At 37.9% G+C, this 20,889-nt stretch overlaps 1 protein-coding gene across 1 annotated transcript in view; it reads right to left on the bottom strand.

Moving 5' to 3' along the window:
- The window catches only part of UBR1 (ubiquitin protein ligase E3 component n-recognin 1), a 156,925-nt gene that overhangs the window by 90,013 nt on the left and 46,023 nt on the right, over positions 1-20,889 (bottom strand). Inside the window, exons 5-11 of the mRNA XM_049899674.1 lie at positions 13,537-13,667; positions 10,867-11,005; positions 4,031-4,093; positions 3,654-3,777; positions 3,201-3,308; positions 2,349-2,437; positions 701-799 (exon numbers count right to left, since the gene is read on the bottom strand). Coding sequence (XP_049755631.1) covers positions 701-799; positions 2,349-2,437; positions 3,201-3,308; positions 3,654-3,777; positions 4,031-4,093; positions 10,867-11,005; positions 13,537-13,667 — 753 coding nt within the window. The remainder of the gene's footprint in view (positions 1-700; positions 800-2,348; positions 2,438-3,200; positions 3,309-3,653; positions 3,778-4,030; positions 4,094-10,866; positions 11,006-13,536; positions 13,668-20,889) is intronic.

Below are 20,889 nucleotides of genomic sequence, written 5' to 3'. Positions count from 1 at the left end.
CCTTACTTTCATAGAATAACAATTACTGAAGTTATTTGCTAAAAGTAAAAATTCCTACTCCTCAGTAGCTAACAAACACCTGTGCGGACACCCCAAGCTTATTATACAGGTTACCTACGTAAGTGTTTACCATCAGTAATCACACAGTGAGAAAGTAGAACAATATGGCTTCTATCACATCTCTATCTATTCTGGCGTTCCCCGCTCTATTCACCCCCAACGCAACTTCTCTTCCACATCTTTTTCTCCGGCCTTTTGAAAATGGCCAAAATGCCCAGAAGAAACACAGAAAGAAGGCCTATGAAGCACCATCGCAAGCAGTGTTTGACAATCATAACCCTCTCCCTTCTTACTTTTATCTCACTCTGATTTATCCCCCAAACAATAACTAGACAACAAAAGAATGGTAAATTGTTTCCGTAGACGAGACAGCACTCCTAAATTACTCTAGAAACCTAGACAGCAGCTCTGGACCTCACCTGCAGGGTATCAGGACATTTGGATACAGGCAATGCTATCCCTCCCAATCCGTAAGCTACCCAGCCCATGGGTACCACAAAAGTATTATGCAATTGTCCAGATGGAATTAACTCACCTTAGTGATCCTGACATTGTTTTAATTTGATACAACACTAAGAAAAATTTTTTAAAAGTAAAAGGATCTTTTTAGAAAGGCTGCAAAGAAGTCATCGATACGTACCAGAGTAGGGACAGTAAACATCTGCACCGAGAGGGCAGTTACAGAGATGCTTCTGTCATGATCATCACTGATATACTCCTTCTGCAGCTGTTTATAATACTGGAAGACACAAGAAGAAGGATCAATTACAAACCACCATTAAAACTTTTACAATCCCAATTTTAGCAACTGCTGCCAAGTCTGTTTCTATCTGTAAGATGAGCATAAAATTCCTATTTATTAAGGCAATACTATCATGGTCAACAAAATATATTCCAAGCAATTAGAAACAGAGTAACAAACAAAAGACCAAGTATGAATTCAGCTACCCAAAGTAGCAGAGGCAGAAGTGACAACTGCAAAACAAAACAAAACTAAACAAAAAAACCACACAGGTAAAAATTGCAGAAGACTGCAACAGTGCAGTCTAGTTTATACAATCTTTAGTAGATTCTGCCCCAATGGTATAGAGCATGGGCTATATTCAAAGTATTTATCAGCTGATATGAGCTGGAAAACAAACCAATCAGATCCAACCCAGGCAACAGACTGGATGCACACTACAAATAACTGCTCATCTGTACTGTTACATAACAGCTAAAAATCAGCCCTGACATAGTGGCAGAATAAAAATAATACACACAGCCATGTATCAAGCATCTATTTTGTGTAAGCACCGTGTTGGACACTTGCCCTACATATTTAATTTTTCCCTTCAGAATTCTTACAAAGTTTAAGAAGTGACCATGGTATACAATAAAATAACATCAAAGTAGGGAGATTAACTTTCGTATAAGAAAAAAGAATTTTCATTTGAGATGACAGATATAATCCAACATTCTATCTCTAACAAGTTTTAGAAGAATATAGTTAACATCTCTGCCATCACCTTTCAAGGAGGAGGCATACACCAAACATCGTAGTTGCCTTTAACAATCTATTTTTAAAATCCCAGGAGTATAGGTATCTTATCCTTCGGCATCATTTGTCTACCACAATCACTGTTTCTTTCTCTGTTTCCAATCCAATTCTGGGTCCTATTTCTGGCCCTGTCTTAAGTCTTACAGAACTGCCTCCAACTCAAAATCAGAGGAAGCCAACAAGTATTTATTGGCTCCCTTCAAGAAGTCCCTGTCTTACATAACCTTGCAATCTAATTTGGGAAACAGACAAAAAAAAAAAAAAGTAAGGGATATATGACAGGTCAATACAACAAAAAGGAAGCTATATGTTTTACCTCCATGTTTTAGCCTCAAGCAGTTGAGTATAACTCTTGACCACCTAGCTCCTACCTACCTCTAGCTTGAACATCTATCCCTCTTCCTCATTTATGCCTTTCAACTAGTCACGTCTACTCATTATAATTTTACTAACAGGCAAAATGATTAAATAAAATAAATGCATGTGTGAATGTGATAAACTCCCTTTGCCTGGCTTAAGCAAACGAATAGGTCATTTTCCACCTATCTCCCTTCCCAGACTGCTGTCTCCATATGACCAACTGTCATTTGGAATATATTAATGTAACATAACAAACTTTTGAGAAACAAATCATAAAATTCAGTCCTTCTGATTCATAATTACCCTCTTTGTTTTTATTATTTCATTTACAAAAAACTGCCTTCTATTCTTATTTACTGACATCTATTTATATATGAAGAGAAATTACCTTCACAAATTCCATAGTAAAGAGCTTTTTGTATTCCATCTCCATAAAAAAACTGCTGAAGATCAACTCGTGAAGAATCTTTCGGGCACCTATCGGTCAGTTTTTTGGAAGTGGAGGTACACCACCAAGACAAAAAGAACACTTCAGTTATTAGAAGCAGCAAAATATTATCAAAACATTTCTCACGCCAATGGACTACATAGACTCACATATAAATAGCATTTATGCATTAATATTTAAGTTACAACTTAAAATACATGTACCATATTTTTATAAAAATAACACGCACCTTCTGCATCTGTTTGCCAGCTTGCACCCTCCCTGCCCCTGCGAGCTATTTTCTTGGCACATTATGCTAATTTTTAAAAATAGCAACATGGGAAGAGCACTGGCATGGTAGTGCTTGTGAGGGTGCCTGGGGGTGGGGGGGCACACCATTTTATCTCACTTCATTTCATCCTCTCCCAACCTTTCTCCATTCCTTTTCACTCTATTTCCCACAAAACTACTCTTCCTCTGTACTCTCCCTTCTCCATTCCCCCAGCTTTCCTTTATCTTTTGCTTTTGTTCTTCATTTAGATTTAAAAAATGAGAACTAACACAGCTTTAACAACAGCACTACTTCACAAATGTACACACACACGAGTTTTTACTGGCCCTGACTAAATGAAAAGGCACTATAATTAAAAAGGCAATAGCCCTGGGTTTTAGCCCAGAAAAGTACATATTGATTGATAAATCTTATCTTTTTAAAGTATAACATCTCATCAATCAAGATCATCGATTTAATCACAAGGATACAAAAGCAATTTTAGCACCACTATAATAAGTCATCAGCGAAGCTCTACCTACCTTTATAAAGCCTTGCGTCCCACAGCATCAATCTGCTTATGAGACAGGGATTCTCAGAGCCAGGCTCTTCTGTAAGGCATGCCTGGCAGAAGACCTGTCTGAAGTCACCTACAAACAAAGAAGTCATAGAACTTTCATTCTCACAACACTTCTCCCAAACGTAGGTTTCCTGTAGCAACCTAGGACAAGACTAATATTAACACTTTCATACTTGAAGTCGGGAATAGTTCTGTCAACATAAAGACTCGTTCTTTAAAGGATTAAGAGCCAATAAAAGCTATTTACAGCATTTGAAATGCAATTCTGAAAATTAATCAAAATGTATAAACCAAAAAAAAAGAAAAAGAAATTTTATTTCATATTCAACGACATTTTAAATTTGTGGTTAAGGGAAACACACACACACACTGAATAAGACAAACAGGAAAATAAAAGTACAGGCTACATGCTTACTTGAATAGCTCATAACTTTGTTCATCCAGCAGCCAAGACGCAAAGCAAATCTCTGATGAGCCATAACGTCAGAGTGTAACACTTCTACGTGAAGTGGATGTTGAGAGACATTTTCTGAATGACTCTATAAATGAAAGGAATATTAAAACAAAAAAAAACTGGTTTTAACTTTGCTTTTAATTAAGCAATCTACTCTTCCAAAAAAAAAAAAAAGAAAGAAAAGAAATCCTGTAGCAACCCTCACAGTTCTACAACTCTGGGTCTAAATGCCCCAGTCCTATCTCTACTAAAATGTCTAACTACTTATTTTTCCATTTGGGCTCTTGTAATGTGCATTTCTTTAAAATTCTCTTTTTTTCCCTAATTCAGAAAGTTACCTTTATATCTTCTTTTGCTTCCTGGCAAGTGGCATAAGCACCTGCTTTAACAGCCCGGCGACCCTAATTGCAGACAAAAATGAGAATTAGGTAATGCACTGACAACACCGACCTATAAGGTATATATAGCCTGAAGACCTAATGAGCTCTCAATTATTAATGGCTTGCTGCCTGCCTAAAAGTACTAAGATCTGACGATACCTGAAAATTATATGTAAATGTTTAACATCTTTAGGAAGCATCAGAACTTTTAATACCTCCAGCACAGAACTTCTATAGTTTAGGATGCTAGGTTTCTAGCCTGAGAAGAATGCCAGTTCCCTACTTATTGTATTCTATTTATATTAGATAATAATGATAGCTTATGTTTACTAAACTCTTACTATGTGTTTTAAGTACTTTTCATGAATGAACTCAGATCTCCTTAATTTGTGTTCCATAACAGCTTGTTGTCCACTAATGGGTTAGAAGGATGGTGGGACACTGACTCCTCAAGCCCGGGAAGGAGGTGGGCAAAGTCTATAAAAGATTACCTGGAGGATCACTCTTCTACCCAACTGTAAAAATATTATCATTTTCTATGTGTGCCATGATGTGAAAAGGGTCACGAAGCACTGCCTTCCTCATTTAACCTTTACAAACACCCCATGAGGAAGGTGCTATCATTGTCCCTATTTTACAGATGAAAAAGCCAAAATACAGAGCGGTTAAGTAGCTTGTCTCCAATTCACAAAGTTAACAAGTGGTAGATCCAGGGTTTGATGACAGGCAGTCGGTCTCCAGAGCTGCACTCCTAACCATCGTGTTCTATTCCCTCTCTAGAGCCCCAGTGTGTATGTTTAAGAACTACCCAAGTATGTTTGGACTATTAATTACACCACCTAGGTTCTCACTAGAGAAAAACAGACACAAAAAAGCCAAGCCACAAAACATTAAAAAAAGAACAGATAAGACAGTAATAGCCATACATCTCAAGTGTTAAGAAGTATGAGATACTGGCAATCAACTAATGCAATGGATCTCAATATAAAAGGGGTAAGGGGAGCAGATCACTTGAGAAGGAAGGAGTTTTTTCAAAATACATGGGTGTCTCAGTTATCCAGTGACACTCTAACAGAAATACCACAAGCAGATGGCTTTAACAAAGAGAAATTTATTCTCTCACGGTTTAGGAGGCTAGAAATCCAAATTCAGGGTGCCCGTTCTAGGGAAAGGCTTTCTCTCTCTGTCGGCTCTGGCGGAAAGTTCTCATCATCCATCTTCCCCCGGTCTAGGAGCTTCTCAGCACAGGGACCCCGGGGCCCAAAGGACACCCTCCCCTCCTGGTACTTCTTTCTTGGTGGTATGAGGTTCCCCTGTCTCTCTGCTCACTTCTCTCTTTTATATCTCAAAAGAGATTGACTTAAAATACAACCTAATCTTGTAGAGTGAGTCCTGTCTTATTAACATAACTGTCTCTAATCCTGCCTCATTAACATCCTAAAAGTTAGGATTTGCAACACATAGGATAATCACATCAGATCACAAAATGGTAGACAACCACACAATATTGGAAATCATGGCCCAGCCAAGTTGACACACATATTTGGGAGACACAATTCAATCCATAACAATGGGTATTTCTTTCTCTTCTTCTTCCCCATATTCCCAATTCTGATACATCAAGCCTGGGCTAACATTTCTACTTTGAAAAAAAAAAAAAAAAATTCTCCCCAAGTGATTCTCATAAGTTCCCTTTATCATTATGGCTGAAAACACAGAACTATAAGTATATATCTTCACGGTTATACAAACTGCAATTCATTCTTATCTAGCCAAGAAGTACATTTTTCACCTAAATGGGGTGTACAACATTACCTCACATCCTATTTTCTCCCTTTGAATGAGCATGCGACCATGGCTTTTCTTGCTATCATAATCACCTTACAGGGTCCTGGCAACCAAAAAAACAAGTCAACCTACCACTAGGTAGGTTAGCTGTAGCCACAGGCTTCTCCATTTTGACTACAGAAAAAAAAAGAAAATTTTTTTTTCTGTAGTCAAGAGTAGTAAAAAAGAAAGCAAGGAAAAGGACAAAGGTTAGGAAGAGATAGGCCAGACAATGGAAGACACAGACCTTTTCCATCCCATTTGCAAACTAACAAAGCCTAGCCCCAAGCTTTCCCACACCAAGTCCTTTCCTGGGGAGCTAGTTTACTATACTGGTATGTGATTTTTCAGAGTCCTAAGACCACAGTGTTGGTTTTTTTTAAGATGATAGTAGATTCATTATAACGCTCTAGGAATAATATTATATTTACCAAGCTTTTCTCTTAAAATCCCCAATGTTAACCTTGTAGATAAGATGGCAAAATGTGGAATGGGAAAGAGCATCACTGTATTTTTTTTAATTTCTTGAATGCTTTTTTCTTTCATAAGAATGAGAAAAAATAATTCTTTGAAGGCAGAGAACATATTTGACTTATCTTTGTACTCTTTCTAAGTGCCTCTATAAATGTGTTTAGTGAAAGAACAAAGGAGGAGGACTCACACTTCCCAATTTTAAAACATATAAAGCTACAGTAATCAGAACAGTGTGGTATTGGTATGAGAATAGACACATAGGCTAATGGAGTAGAATTGAGAATCAGGAAATAAACCCATACACATATGGTTAATTGATTTTTGACAAGTGTGCCAAGTCCATTCAATGGAGAAAGAATACTATCTTTAATAAATGGTACCAGGACAACTGGACTCCTTGAAAATAATAAAGGTGGACCTGTATCTCATACCATATATAAAAATTAACTCAAAATGCATCAAGGATCCAAATATACAAACTAAAACCATATAACTCTTAGACGAAAATATAAGAGTAACACTTCAGGACCCAGTTTTTACAATGTATTCTTAGATACGACAACAAAAGCATGAGCAATGAAAGACAAAATAGATAAAATGGACTTTGTCAAAATTTAAAATTCATCAAGGGACTTTCTCTACCAAGAAAGTGAAGAGACAAACTACAGAATGGGAGAAAATATTTGGTAACCACATATATCTGATAAAGGTTTCCCCATCCATTCCCACTACCATCGAGTCAATTCCAACTCAAAGTGACTCTACAGGACATAGCAGAACTGCCCTCCTGTGTTTTTAAGGCTGTAGTCTTTTCAGAAGGTGACTGCCACATCTTTCTCCCATGGAGCGACTGGTGGGTTCAAACTGCCAACCTTTTGGTTAGTAGTCAAACACTTTAACCACTGCACTTCCAGGGCTCCAATAAAAGTTTATTGTCCAGAATATATAAAGAACTTATACAACTCAACAATAAAAAGACAAACAACCCAATTGAAAAATGAGCAAAGGACTTAAACATTCTCCAAATAGCCAACAAGCATATGAAAAGGTGCCCAATGTCATTAGTCATCAGGGAAATGCAAATCAGAACCACAATAAGATACCACTTCACCCCTGCTGGGATGGCTAATATCAGAAAAACGGAAATAACAAGTGTCGGAAGGGATGTGGAAAAACTGGAACCCTCATCCGCTGCTGTGGGATGCAGCTGCTGTGGAAGTGGGCAGTTCCTCAAAAACTAAAACTACCACATTGGTAAAAAATTAAATCACCATACAAACCAAAAAAAAAAAACCAAACCCAGTGCCGTCGAGTCGATTCAGACTCACAGCGACCCTATAGGACAGAGCAGAACTGCCCCATAGAATTTCCCAGGAGCGCCTGGCAGATTCAAACTGCTGACCCTTTGATTAGCAGCCATAGCACTTAACCGCTAGGCCACCAGGGTTTCCTGAATTGCCACGTGACCCAGCAATTCCACCTCTAGATATACACCCAAAACACTTGAAAGCAGGGCATTATTTACAATAGCCAGAAGGTGGAAACAATCCAAATATCCACCAATAGATGAATGGATATCATAATGTGACACAGATATGAAACGAATGAACCTTAAAGTAAAATAAGTCAGACTCAAAATGACAACTACATGAAATATCTATTAATGGGAAATGCACAGAGACAAAAGTTTTGCCAGTGGTTACCAGAGTATGGGCTTGGGGGAAATTCGGAGTCACTGCTTAAGGGGTACTGGGCATATGTGTAGGGTGATGAAAAGACTTGGAAATGGAAAGTGGTGACGGTTGCCCAGCATGGTGAATGTCATCAATGTCACTAAGGTGTGCACTTGACAATAGTCAAAGGCAATTTTTTTGTGAAACATTTGCCACAGTAAAAAAAATGTATTTGGTGTACCAAGACACAAGTACACTGTTGTATTTTACCAAGAATATTCAGTTGCCCATACATGTATTGCCAGCATACAATCTTATATTTCAAAGATGTTAGGTAAAATTCTGAGCATCTTACCAGCATTACATGACAACAAGCATATTTCTTAAAAAATAAAAACCTTCAGTGGAAAAAAAAATGTTTAATGAACTGATTTAAGAGTACCACATTTTAAGGTCTTTGCAACTGGCATTTATCCAAGAGGGGAAAAAAAAAAGAGAGCTTGACCAGTATGAGCTTATAATCACAAGACTAAGAGTTGAAGAAAATAGAAGAAAGCAAACATAAAAATTATAGAATTCTTAAAATATTTGATGGGGTGCCATCTGAAAACAAGATCTTTTGTGGGGTATTCCAAAAGAAATAAATTAGTGTGAAAGGGAGAAAATACATGGAGGCAGATATGGCTGGACACTGGTAACATTTTTTTCTAATAAGAGTTGTCTAATAAAAACAGCCAGATACAGAACCAAACCCGTCAAGTACTCAAGCAGAAGTTAAAGGCCCAGCGGCCAGGGATATTGTGCTCTCAATATGAGGATGGCCAAGATCAGTGTTTTCCAATTTTTCCTATCTTACATCTTAAAATTTACTTCAGTGAACAAAGTCTTAGTAGAAAAAAAGCTCCAACTGTTTTTCCTATGAAGGATATTTTTAAAGATTGCCCGTTAATATCTTTGTGATTACAGCTATCTTACTTTATGAACTAGACCCAGTATAAATACACATTTAATAACTGTTGTGAAAACGCAACATCCCAACTACACTTTGTACAGCTAATAGTTGAAAATCACCAGCCTGGATGATCAAAGCTCCTTTTATGATCTATGACCATAGTATAGCAATAGTAACACGGGCCCTAACACCTGTTTTAACCTGGTATCATTTTAAAGGACTAAAAATGTTGGCTAAACACCCTGTTCACCTTTCTTTTTCTTCTATTCCTTGTCTTCCTTTGCTAGCACCATTCTTTTCTTTCTCTTCTCATTTTTTTTTTTTTTTTTTTGGCCTTCTTTTCTGCCTCTGATTAATTCTCCTTTCTTATTCTCTTCCTTTTTTCTTCCCCAGTAAATCTCCACCTTTCTCCTGTCTTCCTTCAAGACCGCCTTGCCTATCTCTTACTTCTCTTAATCTTCTTAATTATAGATAAATACAGCTTTCAACCATTCCTCTGCAAACCTACCCATACTGTTATGCTACTTACTTTCATACAATAAACCTGCTTTGACAGTCTACCAACCACAGAGAATCAAAAGGTTAAACTCTTCACAGTTGTGTTAAGTAATAATTAATCTGGAAACGCAATCAACCTGAGACCGGTAACCCATTAACACAGATCTGCTACTGTTATCTCCTAACTTGGCTACATCTAACCTTAAGAGGCCATTCAAAACTTAGGGGAAAATACAGTTTATGTTTATATGCTGACTATATTTTTTTATATCAACAAATAACTGATCTCTTTAGCCAGTGAGCAAAGAGAATTATTTGTATAGAAGAGAAATGTTAAATAAGATTCACGCAATTCAAAATGTGGTCCTTGGACCAGGTGCAACAACACTACGTGGGAGTTTGTCAGAAACGCAGAATCACAAACCTTGCGCCAAACCTACTGAATCAGAATCTTCGTTTTTAACAAGCATGATTCACATGCACATCAAAGTTTAAAAAGCACCATTTCAAACCAGAATTTTGGTGTAGTTGAAATGGGTTATAGGGGTGCCAAGATTGATCCCCTCAGACCTCGAGGTACCAGAAACAGGTTTGTGAAAGAGATAACAGTATTTCAAGGGGTTGTTCTCAGGATTAAATGAGGTAATACATGTAAAGTATACCGTGTCTGAGACATGTAAATGCTAATATTATTCATTGTTCCCACCCTTTGCTTTCTCTTGCTGTTTGCCCTTTCATTAATGATTTACAATCACATAAGACATACATAAGAAACACAAAAGAAAGTCAACCACCTGTTTTAATTTTATATGAAACCATCGCTTTTAAAACCCACGAGGGAAATGGAAAACTCTGAGCCACTAACGCCATGCCACTTCTTCCCCTAGATTACACGCTGTTAAGTGAAGACCTCATTTCGCTTTGGATGAATGTTAAATAAAAGTCGAATCATTCTTGCACTAAAATAATTTTAATAAATCATGTTAAGATATCAGAAATAATCAACTTTTCATAATTCCTGCATTTATTCATTTATTCAATAAAAAATTACAGAAACAGACTAAAGTTACATTGACATTCTCAACTATGCTTAGCCAAATACATTCAATATGGGTAAGAGAACAATTCAATAAGGTAACTTTCTAATCATTTAGAATAAAAAAGGAAAAGTTTATAAATACTTATCTAAAACCATAAAACACACACACACAAAATCAAGTTCTATCCAATTTATCTAGGACGTAAGGAATAAATGGAGAGGAAGGCTGTACTTAACCTAAGACTAAGGCATGTGGCAAGGGCTCAGCCAACGCCTGACTGCGAGGAAATTGATGTCAGACAGCAGCGTAAATCAAATGGAGCTCACAAACCTCCTTGTCTATGGCCGTGGTGTGCAATTGGGCCTCTGCGAGCTCACAGTCAAGGGCTCTTTGCAGACTGTATATGACGTGGTCATAGGAATGGTGTTCGTCATTGAAAAGGACACAATAGTATCTTTCATTTTTCTCCCTGTTTAAAAAAAAAAAGATATATTCACACACTACAACAAATAAACACAGGAAAATGTGAAAGAGAGAGTGAAATAATATATGACCTCTGTATTGAAGCAGCACCATGCGGTTTCCTACAAGCGAGGAAGTACCACTGTAACAATGATACCGGCAATGACTGTGTTACAGTGCCGGGGAACTAAAATAACGCAGATAAAAGTATGACCTTTTCCGTTTTATCCCATATCTTTCTTATTACTTTCAGAAGTCTCAGTTTGGTGGCAGTATGTCTTTTAACACCACTCTCAACTCTTGTTAATCTCCCTTTTTGACAAAGGGTGACAATCCTCAGAATGCAAGCAGGCAATGACAAATTGTAAGATTTTATTAACATTTAGTTTTTACTGAACTTATTTTTGAGCTTACCTTCTATTTAAGTGATATTGGTTTTATAGTTCTTAAGTTTAAAAAAAGTAGGCATACGGAATTAAAGTGCCAGCACTACCACTTAGTCGTGGGACCATAGGTTGCTCAATCTGTTTATCTTGCTGAGGTGACAGTGCGTTTTCCATCTCAGAAGAGTGTAATATCAACATGCTAAAGCGGTTCTGCAGATCTCATAACATAGTCAGTGAAAATACTAAGTAAGCTGCCATGGTCTACAGAAATGGTAGGTGTTGTTACCAATTTTAGATGGTTTACAATATACTTTTAAAATAAACTCAATTAATTGCCAGAACACTGGGAGGCAGATTTTCTCAGCCCTCTTATGCTTAGGAAACTGGGGTTCAGAGACTCATCTGTGGTCACAATGCCACCAGCAGTTGAGAGGAACGAGAACTCAGATCTATAAATCCAGAGTCCAGTGCTGCCCATGTACACAACCACACTCAGCAACTCTCCTCTATAGGCAGGCAGACTGCTAGCATTACCTTCACTAGCACAAAATTTCTTAAAGCCTTTAACTGAGATTATCACCTACTTGAAATTAAATCCCTTGTGGAAACAAGTGCTGATGATCTTTATTTTCCCAAGCCCATCAAGAATCGGAATAAATAAATTTAATATTTTTATATACAATTTTTAGTTCTCCTTCCAAAAGCAAAACAAAATCCAGCAAACTCAGAGAATAACTGTATTTAGACTGGTGCTGCAACTCTGAATTGTTTCAAAGCTTTTTATACAATTGTTCCTAATGGTACACAGGTAGAAAAATTCCCACAAGGCACAAAGTATACCTTCATATCACATCCAGAATTCTCTTTTACATTTGTTAAGATCAAATATTAATGTTGCTGAAAGACTCGTAACTGTCAGAATATCTGCTTTTTAGCTAAAAATTTTAAAATCCTTACAACTGTAATAATCCTAGACAGCAAAGCACAGGCAAAAGTTTACCTCCTCGTTCCACTGTTAAATTTTTCTCAATAAGAAAAAGACCCAGAGACCTGGGCTAAGAGGAGACTCAGTGCTCCAAAGTCCCTACCTTTGGCTCACAAACCTCTCTGAAAACCTGGGGCCAGTCCAAGCCAGGATCAAACTGCACAATTTACTTACCTACCGGGGTTAAAAAAAAAAAAGTAGCTGCTATATATTATAAACCATTTAGAACAAGACCCGCAAAATGCTGATTTTCTTAAAAATTAAAAGTTCCTGCCATCTAAGATACATCTACTGGTCCCATCCCCGCTAAAGCAAAGGGTAATGAATAAGATCAAAGACATGAGGGAAAGATTAGTCCAAAGGACTAATGGACCACAACTACCACAACATCCACCAGACTGAGCCCAGAATGACCAGATGGTGCCTGCCTACCACCACTGACTACTCTGGCAGAGATCACAATACAGGGTCCTAGAAAGAGTGAGAAAAAAATGTAGAACAAAAATTCAAATTTACAAAAAAAAAAAAAAAAAAAGACCAGGTTTGCTAATCTGACAGACACTAGAGAAACCCCAAGAGTATGGCCCCTGGACACCCTTTAACTCAGTACTGAAGTCACTCCTGAGGTTCACCCTTCAGCCAAAGATTACACAGGTCTATAGGGCCAACAACACACATAAGAAGGTCAGGCTTCGTAGTCCAATCACGTATACAAGGGTAATGGGCACATCAGCCCAAAAGCAAAGATGAGAAGGCAGGAAGGGACAGGAAAATTGGATGAATGAAAATAGGGAACCTGGGGTGGGGAAGAGGAAAGTGTTGACACACCACAGGACTGGCGACCAATGTCACCAAACAATTTGTGTATTAAGCATTTAATAAGAACTAATTTGCCATGTAAATTTCACCTAAATCACAATAAACCCTCCTCCACCACCAAAAAAAAAAAAATTAAAAACTCTCGACAGGCTCTTCTTTTGGCTTAATTTCTATACAGTGCCTAACTATATGTCATACAAATGGACATTTTGAAAGCATTGCTGAGATAATCTTTATGATTTTTTCATAATGATAATAAATTAAGCAGTAAATAATAACAACAAAAACATTTATTTCTCAATATAAATAATCATCTTAAAACTTCTCCCTTTTGACAACTTTCCCCACCTTATCTGAAGCTCAGGGGGCAGTTCTTTTTCCTCTTCCCATATAGTCATTTCTACAATGTATTTTATCACTGAAGGGAATATTTTCCTGGCTTGAGCAATTACCTCTTCATTCAACGGACAATGTGAATTCTGTAAGAAAGCACAGAATGACATACGACCAACATTTACACGCAAATAAATGGATGAGGGAAATAACATTACTAAAATAATTATTTTAACGAATTAACTACACCATCTTCCAGGAAGGAATTCAAGCTGAGCTTATGAGGATTGCTATTCACATCAGTTCAGTTCAATCTCTCGTGGCCAAGTTGGTGCTACAGACGAGAGACAAGAAAGAAGGAACAACAGAGCTCTCCTTTGGTGGTGTGCTCCCATAACAGTGTTTTTCTCTGCAGTTCTACAGAGTCTAATTATGATACGGTCATATAACAATTGGTTTTATAGCTTATAAAAACTTTCCTCATAATTTATCTCAACTGATCCTCACGGCCACTCTGGAAGACAGGCAGAGCCGGTATTAATCACAATTAAAAGGAACAAATATTACTGAAAAATAATAAATTAAAAGATAAGGAACGTAGGGTAGGTCAGTCTGTACATAGCAGAAGTAAGGCTAAAACTTAGGCCTTTGGACTCTCAAGTAAAACAATGTTCTTTTCATTATAGAACCAAAAAACCAAACCCACTGCTGTCAAGTCAATTCCAACTCGGTGGTCCCATAGTGTTTCCAAGGCTATATATCTTTATGGAAGCAAACCACCACATCTCTCTCTCTTGAGGAGCCGCTGGTGGTTTCGAACTGCTGGCCTTACGGTTAACAGCCTAGAGCTTAACCACTGTGACATGAGGGCTCATTCCAGAGCACTACTGCCTTAATAAATGGCTTGTTCAAATCAACTAGTTAGAAAACCAATGCAGTAGAACGCTCTACATCATAAGCCACTGTTGTTGTTACTTGCCGTGGAATTGATTCCGAATCATAAGTGTACAGATTAGTACTGCACTCCACAGGGTTTTCAAGGCTGTGACCTTTTGGAAGCAGATTGCCAGGCTTACTTCCGAGGCACCTCTGGGTGGATCTGAAATGCCAACCTTTTGGTTAGTAGTCCAGCACTTAACCATTTGTGCCACCCAAGAACTCCTCTTAAGCCATTGTTGTTGGGTGCCATTGAGTAAATTCCGAGTAGAACTGCCCCACAGGGTTTTCTTGGCTATAATCTTTACAGAAGCAGATCACCAGGCCCTTCTCCTGCAGAGTCACTTGGTGGGTTAGAACCATTGACCTTTCAGTTAGCAGCCACTTCACTGTTGTGTCACCAGGACATATACCTCTTCCTAGCATAATGAGATACCATTTTATGCCCATGAGGATGGCTATAATCGAAAAGCAGACAATAACAAATGTTGGTTAAGGATGTGGAGAAACTGGAACCCTCATTCACTTCTGGTAGGAAAGTAAGATAGTGCAGCCACTTTGGGAAACAGTCTGGCAGTTTCTCCAACAGTTAAACATATGTTGCATGAAAACTTGTATACAAATGTTCAAAACAGCATTGTTTATAGTAGCCAAAAATAGAAACAGCCCAAATGGCCATCAAATGATAAATGGTTGGACAAAACGTGGTATATCCATACAATGGAATACTATTCGGCAATAAAATGAATAAAGTACTAATACATCCCACAGCATGGATAACCTTGAAAACAGTTATGTCAAATGAAAGAAGCCAGTCACAAAAGACCACCTATAGTTATGATACCATTTTTATAGGAAGTCCAGAAAAGGTACATCTCTAGAGACAGGAAGCACATTAATGGTTGCCTAAATCTGAAGGAGTTGGGGGAAAATGGGAAGTAATTGCTAATGGTTATAGGGCTTCTTTTTGAGGTAAGGAAAATGTTCTAAAATTGCTGTGGTGATGGTTGCACAACTTTGTGAATATACTAAAAACTACTAAATTATATACTTTAAAAGAGTGAATGTTATGCTTTGTGAATTATATCGCAATAAAGCTGTATAAAAAAGAGCAAACAGGCTCCTTAAGGCAAAAAAAAAAAAAAAAATCAGTAGAAACTCAGTATCAGACATTTAATACTGAATTTTACCCTAACTGCTGTAGATTTTAGTAATGAACTATTTTATTCTGTGGTCACAGAACCACTAACAACCCTTATACTCTTTATCTTCTATCTCACTCCCCCAGTACTCTATGATTTCAATTTTTACTCTTCCTTCAATAAGTCCTCTTTTCTCTGGAGATTTTGTTCAACAGTCTTTACTGGAGAGAAATAAAAAGGCACAAAGATACTAAAACCAATACTTACCTACTTCAACCCTGTTTCCTAACCTTGTTTCAGCTCAATATTTCCTTTCAATTCTTCATAAAAGTAGTCTGAGGTGAACAGTTAAAAAACTACTCATCACTTATATATCATTCTAAAGCTAAACTCTTTCAAATAGGTTCAGTAGGTACATAAACTTTCAAGGAAAGCACGTATAGCATAGAAAGTAAATTCAATGGGGATGTATAACTTAAATGGAAAATGTACTACAGGACTAGGGAAAATCTGCTTTTACATATACTAAAAAGGTACTTCTCTTCAAAAGACATTGCCAAATACCAGATGATTGGCTATTAGCATCAGTCCGGGTCTGATTACACTTGGACAATCCCCATTATACTTGGCACAATGCCATGCACCTGGTAGACTATGGATTTCACATCCACCAAAGCAGAGATACACAAAATGTTAAGTATATAGGATTATCTGTGCTGTATGAATTACTTAGTTATATCACTGTACCAAAAAGAATTGACCGACATTCAACCATAACAGGAGGCAGTGTATGATCAAGAACCGATGGTACTGAAGGAAGAAGTCAAAGCTACACTGAAGGAACTGGTGAAAAACAAGGCTCCGGGAATTGATGGACTACCAATTGAAATGTTTCAACAAATGGATGCAAAGCTGGAACTGCTCACTCGTCTATGCCAAGAAATTTAGAAGACAGCTACCTGCCAGCCAGCTGGGAGAGATCCATGTTTGTGCCCGTTCCAAAGAAAGGAGATTCAACAGAATGTGGGAATTATTGAACAATATCATTAATATCACAAGTAAAATTTTGCTGAAGACAATTCAAAAACAGTTGCAGCAGTACATCAACAGGGTACTGCCAGAAATTCAAGCCAGGTTCAGAAGACGACATGGAAAGAGGGATACTGCCGATGATGTCAGATGGATCTTGGCTGAGAGCAGAGAATACCAGAAAGATGTTTACCTGTGTTTTATTGACTATGCAAGGCATTTGACTGTGTGGATTACAGCAGATTATGGATAACACTGTGAAGAACAGGAATTCCGGAAGAACACTTAACTATGCTCATGAGAAATCTGTACATAGACCAAGAGACAGTCATTCAAACAGAACAAGGGGATACTGTGTGGTTTAAAATCAGGAAAAGTATGTGTCAGGGCAGTGTCCTTTCAACATACTTATTCAATCTCTATGCAAAGCAAATAATCTGCAAAGCAGGACTGGAGGAAGACTCATTCACAACCTGTGTTATGCAGATGACACAACCTTGCTTGCTGAAAGTGAATAGGACTTGAAGCAATTACTGATGAAGATCAAAGACTATAATCTTTATTATGGATTATAAATCGACTCGAGGAAACTGGGTATACCTCAACATAAAGGAAACAAAAATCCTCAAACATGGACCAATAAGCAACATCATGATAAATGCAGTAAAGACTGAAGTTGTCAAGGATTTCATTTTATTTGGATTCATAATCAATATCCAGGGAAGCAACAGTCAAGCAATCAACAAATTACACTGGGCAAATCTGCTGCAAAAGATCTCTTTAAAGTGTTCAAAAGCAAAGACGTCACTTTGAGGACTAAGGTGAGCCTGACTCAAGCCACGGTATTTTCTTTTTTTTTTAATTTTTATTGTGCTTTAAGTGAAAGTTTACAAATCAAGTCAGTCTCTCCCGCAAAAACTTATATACACCTTGCTACATACTCCCAACTGCTCTCCCCCTAATGAGACAGCCCGCTCCCTCCCTCCACTCTCTGTTTTCATGTCCATTTCCCCAGCTTCTAATCCCCTCTACCCTCTCATCTCCCCTCCAGGCAGGAGATGCCAACATAGTCTCAAGTGTCCACCTGATCCAAGAAGCTCACTCCTCACCAGCATCCCTCTCCAACCCATTGTCCAGTCCAATCCCTGTCTGAAGAGTTGGCTTTGGGAATGGTTCCTGTCCTGGGCCAACAGAAGGTCTGGGGGCCATGACCACCAGGGTCTTTCTAGTCTCAGTCAGACCATTAAGTCTGGTCTTTTTATGAGAATTTGGGGTCTGCATCCCACTGCTCTCCTGCTCCCTCAGGGGGTCTCTGTTGTGTTCCGTGTCAGGGCAGTCATCAGTTGTAGCCGGGCACCATCTAGCTCTTCTGGTCTCCGGCTAATGTAATCTCTGATTTATGTGGCCCTTAAAAAAAAAAAAAAAAAATTTTTTTTTTTTTTTTTTTTTTTGTCTGTCTCTTGGGCTTGTAATTACCTTGTGTCCTTGGTGTTCTTCATTCTCCTTTGATCCAGGTGGGTTGAGACTAATTGATGCATCTTAGATGGCCCCTTGCTAGGTTTAAGACCCCAGATGCCCCTCTCCAAGGTGGGATGCAGAATGTTTTCTTAAGAGATTTTATTATGCCAATTGACTTAGATGTCCCCTGAAACCGTGGTCCCCAAACCCCCACCCCTGCTACGCTGGCCTTCAAAGCATTCAGTTTATTCCGGAAACTGCTTTTTGTTTAGCCCAGTTGTGCTGACCTTGTCTGTATTGTGTGTTGTCTTTCTCGTCACCTAAAGTAGTTCTTATCTACTACCTAATTAATGAATGCCTGTCTCCCGTCCTTCCTCCCTCCCCCCTCTCGTAGCCATCAAAGAATATTCTCTTCTCTGTTTAAACTATTTTTTGAGTTCTTACAACAGTGGTATTATACAATATTTGTCCTTTTGCAACTGACTAATTTCACTCAGCATAATGCCTTCCAGATTCCTCCATGCTGTGAAATGTTGCACAGATTCATCACTGCTTTTTATCGACGCATAGTATTCCATTGTGTGAATACACCATAATTTACTTATCCTTTCATCCGTTGATGGGCATCCTGGTTGCTTCCATCTCTTTGCTGTTGTAAACAGTGTTGCAATAAACATGGGTGTGCATATATCTGTTCGTGTAAAGGCTCTTATTTCTCCAGGATATATTACAAGGAGTGGGATTGCTGGATCGTATGTAGTTCTATTTCTAGCTTTTTAAGGAAGCGCCAGATCAATTTCCAAAGTGGCTACACCACTTTACATTCCCACCAGCAGTGTATAAGGGTTCCAATCTCTCCACAGCCTCTCCAATATTTATTGTTTTGTGTTTTTTGGATTACTGCCAGCCTTGTTGGAATGAGATGGAATCTCATTGTAGTTTTGATTTGCATTTCTCTAATGGCTAATGATCGTGAGCATTTCCTCATGTATCTGTTAGCTACCTGAATGTCTTCTTCAGTGAAGTGTCTGTTCATATCTTTTGCCCATTTTTTAATTGGGTTATTTGTCTTTTTGCAGTTGAGTTTTCGCAGTATCATGTAGATTTTAGAGACCAGGCGTTGTTGATCAGAAATGTCATAGCTAAAAACTTTTTCCCAGTCTGTAGGTAACCTTTTTTCTCTTTTGGTGAAGTCTTTGGATGAGCACATGCGTTTGATTTTTAGGAGCCCCCAGTTATCTGCTTTCTCTTTTGCATTGTTAGTAATGTTTTGTATACTGTTTATGCCATATATTAGGGCTCCTAATGTTGTCCCTATTTTTTCTTCCATGATCTTTATCGTCTTAGATTTGATATTTAGGTCTTTGATCCACTTTGAGCTCGTTTTTGTGCATGGAGTGAGGTATGGGTCTTGTTTCATTTCTTTGCAGATGGATATCCAGTTATGTCAGCACCATTTGTTAAAAAGACTGTCTTTTCCACATTTAACTGTTTTGGGGCTTTGTCAAATATCAGCTGCTCATATGTGGATAGATTTATGTCTGGATTCTCAATTCTGTTCCATTGGTCTATGTATCTGTCGTTGTACTAGTACCAGGCCATTTTGACTACTGTGGCAGTATAATAGGTTCTAAAATCAGGTAAAGTAAGGCCACCCACTTTGTTCTTCTTTTTCAGTAATGCTTTATTTATCCGGTGCCTCTTTCCTTCCATATAAAGTTGGTGATTTGTTTCTCTATCTCGTTAAAGAATGTTGTTGGAATTTGGATCGGAATTGCATTAAATGTATAGATTGCTTTTGGTAAAACAGACATTTTTATACTGTTAAGTCTTAAAATCCATGAGCAAGGTTTGTTTTTCCACTTATGTAGGTCTCTTTTGGTTTCTTGCAGAAGTGTATTGTAGTTTTCTTTGTATAATAAGTCTTTTACATCTCTGATAAGATTTATTTCCAAGTATTTTATCTTCTTGGGGGCTACTGTAAATGGCATTGATTTGGTGATTTCCTCTTCGATGTTCTTCATGTTGGTGTAGAGGAATCCAAGTGATTTTTGTATCTTTATCTTGTATCCTGATACTCTGCTGAACTCTTCTATTAGTTTCAATAGTTTTCTTGAGGATTCCTTAGGGTTTTCTGTGTATAAGGTCACGTCCTCTACAAATAGAAATAATTTTACTTCTTCCTTGCCAACCTGGATGCCCTTTATTTCTTTATCTAGCCTAATTGCTCTGGCTAGGACCTCCAGCACAGTGTTGAATGAGAGCGGTAATAAAGGGCATCCTTGTCTGGTTCCCATTCTCAAGGGGAATGCTTTCAGACTCTCTCCATTTAGGATGATGTTGGCCGTTGGCTTTCTATAAATGCCCTTTATGATGTTGAGGAATTTTCCTTCTATTCCTATTTTGCTGAGAGTTTTTATCATGAATGGGTGTTGAACTTTGTCAAATGCCTTTTCTGCATCAATTGATAAAATCATGTGATTCTTGTCATGGATTACATTAATTGTTTTTCTAATGTTGAACCATCCCTGCATATGTGATATGAATCCCACTTTGTCATGGTGAACTCTTTTTTTGATATGTTGTTGAAGTCTATTGGCTAGAATTTGGTTGAGGGTTTTTGCATCTAAGTTCATGAGGGATATAGGTCTGTAATTTTTTTTTTTTTGGTGGTGTCTTTACCTGGTTTTGGTATCAGGGATATGCTGGCTTCACAGAATGAGTCTGGGAGTGTTCCAACCTCTTCTATGCTCTGAAATACCTTTAGCAGTAGTGGTGTTAACTCTTCTCTGAAAGTTTGGTA

This window comes from Elephas maximus, chromosome 10 (genome assembly GCF_024166365.1).
Source record: "Elephas maximus indicus isolate mEleMax1 chromosome 10, mEleMax1 primary haplotype, whole genome shotgun sequence".
Lineage (NCBI taxonomy): Eukaryota > Metazoa > Chordata > Mammalia > Proboscidea > Elephantidae > Elephas > Elephas maximus.
This window is presented reverse-complemented; position numbering and strand designations above follow the sequence as displayed.